The sequence below is a fragment of the Hibiscus syriacus genome, unplaced genomic scaffold (genome assembly GCF_006381635.1).
Source record: "Hibiscus syriacus cultivar Baekdansim isolate YM2019G1 unplaced genomic scaffold, ASM638163v2 tig00011079_pilon, whole genome shotgun sequence".
Lineage (NCBI taxonomy): Eukaryota > Viridiplantae > Streptophyta > Magnoliopsida > Malvales > Malvaceae > Hibiscus > Hibiscus syriacus.
The window spans coordinates 358,273-363,821 of NW_024062242.1; the positions used below are offsets into that span (position 1 = coordinate 358,273).

General features: G+C 36.7%; 1 protein-coding gene and 1 pseudogene across 1 annotated transcript; both read right to left on the reverse strand.

Annotated features, from left to right (window-relative positions):
- LOC120204645 lies at positions 1–1,146 on the reverse strand (annotated as a pseudogene).
- A 540-nt stretch (positions 1,147–1,686) lies between these two features.
- LOC120204561 (two-component response regulator ARR6-like) lies at positions 1,687–3,824 on the reverse strand. Its single transcript, XM_039204621.1, has 5 exons — positions 3,411–3,824; positions 3,259–3,335; positions 3,064–3,141; positions 2,890–2,960; positions 1,687–2,182 (listed from the first exon to the last, which is right to left on the reverse strand). The coding sequence occupies exons 1-5, from the start codon at positions 3,532–3,534 to the stop codon at positions 1,888–1,890; spliced, it is 645 nt and encodes a 214-aa protein (XP_039060552.1). The 5' UTR covers positions 3,535–3,824; the 3' UTR covers positions 1,687–1,887.
- Between the last annotated feature and the right edge of the window lie 1,725 nt (positions 3,825–5,549).

Sequence of the window (5,549 nt, forward strand, 5' to 3'; positions counted from 1 at the left end):
TCACTTGGAAGCATCAGGATTGGGTTTCACTTTGTTATCAGCCTCAGCCGAAGCTAAAGTCTCCGGTTTTGGTTGTCCAGTTCCACAATTAGCAGTAGCAGCAATATCCTTCCCTAGTGAAGCGGGTTTATTTTCTCAGTAGAATCTGCTGCTTTTGAACCTTTTCCATTCTTGGCGTCCTTTCTTTCCTTTTCATCTTTATTTTCCTTTCTGTTTTTGCCATCTTTGGGTGGAGGATTCTGTTTAAGCTTAACGAAAATATGCCTCATTCTCGAAAGATCAGTTGGTTTCCCCAGTTTTGGACCATGAATTACCGACACCGAAGGAGTTTTATCGAAGTCTTTCCTTCCTCTCTTCTTCTCGATATTCGTCAGCTCTCGAGGAATGATCTCAGCTATTGCTTTCCAGTAATGCAGGTGAGCTTCTTTGTGGAACTTGCCTTGATTAGCTAAGTATAGTTGCATATCAACAACACGAAAGATCAATTCAGATCTTCAGCCTCGTAAACAAGTGAAGAGAATTCGGATAACCACAAATGCTTGTTTCTTCTACCTTCTCTCTTTCTCTATTGTTAGCCTTATCAGTTTCGTAGTTCTGATTCCTTTTCTCGTAAAACGATCGCTTGTACTCATCTGCTTCGGCGATTATCTGATCCTGCATCTCCCTCTCTTTTCCCCTTCTCCTCCAGATGAATGGCGTTTAAGCTGCACCGGAAGGAATTTAAAAACAATTAATGAAATGAGATATTACGAAAAGAAGGGAAAATGAAACAAACCGACGCCATTCGCGTCGTGTGAAGTTTTCCTTTTGCATATGATCAGGCGGAGGCAACACTGGTCCTTCAGAGGCGAAAAAACCATCATCATCAACATCATGACCACGACCATTACCGTCCATCGCAAACCCTCCAAGAGAGGTCATGAACTCAGCGTTGGGCGCCAAAAACCCGAACCCATAAACGTCCGACGAAGGTTGCTCGTTATGATTGTCGATATTATTATCAATGTTGTTATTGTTAGTGACAATATACCCAAGGTTTTGACTGTGACTTCTACTGCATGTGGTTGTGAGCGATGTAAGTAGAAGTATCGGCAGTGAGATCATCGTAAGGGAAAGCTTGTGGAGGAGGGAAAGAGGAGGAACCATGGGCCCCCTTATTTAAGACATCGTCGTCGAAAGAGCTAGAATAGAAATTAATGTCTTCTTTTCCGTCATTGTTCGTGGCAGTGAAGGACTCCATTGATGAACAAGTGGAAAATCCTAAAAGTTTTGGTCGCGCTATAGGGATTCTGTGGCAGTGCGAGGGTTTTCGAATCCAAGAGAGGGAAGATGAAGTTCGTTGGCTTCGCTTATATCATTATATTAACAACTAGGGTAAAGTATAATAATGGTCACTGAACTTTTCTAAAGCTTTCATTTAGATCCTCTAACTTTTAAAACTTGTAATACAATCCCTCAACATTTAATCCGTTTGCAATATGATCTCCAACAATGACATCAAGAACCATATTACAAACGGATAAATATTGAGGATTGTATTGCAAGTTTTAAAAATTGAGAAACCTAAATGAAAACTTTAGAAAAGTTAATAAACATTACTATACTTTATCCTTATAAAAAACATGATAACTCGATTGATCAATCAAATCATGTAAAAAGAGGATGAATTAACTCTTTTAACTCGATTGACCTACAATACATGAACAAAAAGGAATACCATTCGTATCTCTCTCTTAATTTCCTGTTTAAGGTCCTAATTAGTTCTTGTCAGCTTCTAAATAGGCCTTTGCTATGTGCCATTCACACATTATCTTTCCCGGGGAAACATAGAGGATATAGACAAAAAAAACACCCAAAAAAAGGAAACAAAAGATAATGAGGGGGGAATTAGTCACGGTCGCACAATTTCGCCCTCTTCGATGAATGCAGAGGTGATGATAGTATTTCTGAGGTCACTAGGTCATAGCCAAATGGTGCTGTAGTTGACGAGAATGGTAGTGCGGATGATAATGATGACGGTAATAATGCAGTATGGTTATCGTCTTCTAACTTCCTTTTGTTGACTCTTCTCCCTTCTTGTTCCTCTGTTCCACCTCTCGTTACGCAGTCTCTCATCAACCGTTTTACGTCCGACAGTTTCACGGGCTTGACTAGAAACTCCTCCGCCCCCTCCTCCAAGCAACTGGACACCAAAAAAAGTGTTTTAAATCATTGTTCGAAGTAAACGAAAAACGATCATATACCACATTACTTATGAGAAAAACAAACGGCAAGATCAAGCAAGCACAGATGCATATATAAAGTCATCGAGGACAATCTAGCTAAACCTAGAGATAATCAAAATACTCGAATCGGACGAGTCCTAGACCTGACCTTACGTGAAGGAAAAAATCACAGCCAAGAGATCCATAGAATATTAATCAGAATATTATTTTAGAGGACAAGACACAACCAGAGATTTAAATAACGGTATAAAATATCAGCTCCTAAAAAAATCAATTCCTTTTGAAAAAAAAAACGCTGCAGTGCTATAATAACATTCGTTATTACCACAATCGGATCTAAAACACAGTCGTAACCACAATTTAAATCCCTGGACAACTAGACATACGAATGATGTTTCAATGTAATCAAGTTTTTGGTTGGTCCGTTTCCCGCAAAAATCCAAACAAAATATAGAATCTTTTCAGTATTGTCATATCACAAAAATATATCAGATTTGGCTAAATCTTATCAATAACAGCAGATTCCTTCATTTCAATTTTCCCAGATTTCCTCTTAAAGTGAAAGTCTATCGAATATATTTCCAGATCAACTCCCAAACAGATTGGATTTTCCGAGAAAATCATCATCAGATAGAAATATAACAGCGTGTATCAATCACTACACCTATCAATACGAGCGAGGATGTTCTCAGAGGACATGATCACCACTGGAATTTCTCTGAATGCTGATGATCTCTGTTCCAAAAGGATCAGATGAAACATAATCAACAATCAAATTCCAAAATGTTTCACCTTCATTGATGATCAAATAAACTTACATGGGTATAAAAAAAATGACCTTGATTTTCTTGAGGAGTTCATATCCAGTCATTCCGGGCATGGAGTAATCAGTCATTATAAGATTCACCTTCAAACCCTGTAACAACAACAGTCATCAAACAGCAATTCAGCCATTTTAAAAAACACCACACAATCAATACCAAATTCCATCTGACATTTTTTTCTCGGAAACCAAGCAGATAGAAGAACTCACATTGAAACCCAGAGACCCTTTCTCTCCATCCAAACCAAGAAACTGCAAAGCTCTAGCCCCACTCTCCACAGCCGTCACTGCAAATAAAAAAATCTTCAAAATCCACTAAAAAGTACCCCACAACTTTTTATCCAAAACAAACCAAGCAGTACCTTTACAAGATGATATCTTCAGCAACATTTCAATAACCTTACGATCTACATAACTATCATCCACAGCAAGAACATGCAATTCCTGGGAGGACCCAGATGATAAAACCTCACCAGCAACCTCCATATTCCTTTAGACTGTTTATAGTTTTAGACACAAGGAAGCAACAATGTGGGTTTGGGTTTTTTAAATGAAGAAGAAAGAGAAGAAGAATCTTAGAAAAAGAGAGGTAAAGGCGAAGATTATGAAGATCCATCCAATATCGTATAGTAAGATCTTACCAAATCTTTCAAAAGCAGAGAGAGAGAGAGAGCATTATCCCCCACCTGTTCCTTGTCCTGTCAAATTCACTACGACTATTCCCTTCCATTCCCGTGTATTAATGTCAAAAGTAAATGGTGGATTTACGATGTACGTAAAAATCACCATTTAATGGAGGCAGGGAGACAAATCATATAAATAAATTGTTAACAGTGAATATAAGGGGATTTGGGGTACTTTTGATGTGCTGCGTTTAAAAACGATTAAAAAATAACGTGATCGGTTAAATCAGTGATAGGATAAATTTTAATCTGGTTATATTATATCATTTAATCGAAAATATTATTAAGTACAATAACATATTAGGTAGCGCTTATATAAGGTAATAGGTAGCGATTATATAATAAAATAGGCATTTAACCGAAAATATTATCAAGTACAATAACATATTAGGTAGAGCTTATATAATATAATAAGTAGCGCTTATTTTGACCTATTTTATAAGTAAATCGGTATATTTATACCGGTAACATTACAAATTTACCTATTACATTATAATTATCGGTTTCGATATTTTATGGATCGATACAATTTTAAATGTATCGACACTTTATGCGTGCATCTCGTTGGACATTCATTTTGGAAACAAGTATCGACACAAACTTAAATAGTGTCGATACATTATTTAGACCTATTTTTTTATAAAACCGGAATATTTCTATCGGGTACATTATAAATTTACCTATCACATAGTAATTATTGATTTCGTTGTTTTTGGGATCGATACTTTTAATAAATGTATCGACACTTTATGCGTGCACCTGTTTGGCATTCTTTATGGAAAAAATGTATCGACACAAATTTAGTAAGTGTTGATACTTTATGATGACCTATTTTCTTATAAAACCGGTATATTTATACCGGTTACATTGTAAATTTACATATTACATTATAATTATCGGTTTCGATTTTATTGGGATTAATAGTTTTAATAATTGTATCGACACTTTATGCGTGCACCTCGTTTGGGCATTCATTCTGAACAATAAGTACAACACAAATTACACAAGTGTCGATACATTATGTTGACCTGTTTTCTAATTAACCGGTATATGTATACTAGTTACATTGTTAATTTACATATTACATTATAATTATTGGTTTCGATGTTTTCTTGGGTCGATACTTTTAGAAAAAGTATCGACACATATTTAGGTAGTTATTGTACACACCTAAATATGTCACGCGAATTTAATGTACCCACCCTTCAACTACCACTACCACTACCAATACCACATCCTATTGAAAGCACGACTGAAACATGTTGAATGAACTTTACTTACATCTCCATCAACCCCGGGACCACTGAACTTGCACAACAATATTTTTTCCATGGATCATACTGATGCAGACAATGTTAAGCCAACCGAGGAATGCCATAAAGTACATAATGTTGATTAATCTGACAGATTGGTTGGTCAGCTCTTCTCTTCACGTGATCAAGCTTGGTACTTTTACAAGGGATTCGCACGGGAACATGAGTTTAGTGCACGTAAGGGAAAAACACGGCTTGACGTGGAAGGAAATCTGAAGACACAAGAATTTTGTTGTTCCAAAGAAGGGTTTTGAGTATCAAAAGACAATATTGTTGATCGTCAACGTGCTCATACGCCAGTCACAATAATAAGATGCAAGGCTAGAGTCGTAGTTGCAACAATAAATACAAACGATCACTGGGTTATAAGTAAGTCTTACTAGAAACATAATCATGCATTGTGCATACGTGCTATGACACCATTTATGCGTTCTAATAGAATTGTAAGTAAGGCTGATATCGATGAGGCAACAACATTGAAAGAGGTCGGTGTTGGCACGTCACA

Bases quoted from the DNA above. Each gene is read 5' to 3' on its own strand.
- LOC120204561 (XM_039204621.1), bottom strand. From the start codon at position 3,534: ATGGAGGTTGCTGGTGAGGTTTTATCATCTGGGTCCTCCCAGGAATTG. The intron at 3,336-3,410 runs GTACTGCTTGGT...TTTTATTTGCAG, and splicing joins GAAGATATCATCTTGTAAAG to TGACGGCTGTGGAGAGTGGG. The intron at 2,961-3,063 runs GTCATTTTTTTT...CTTTTGGAACAG, and splicing joins AACTCCTCAAGAAAATCAAG to AGATCATCAGCATTCAGAGA.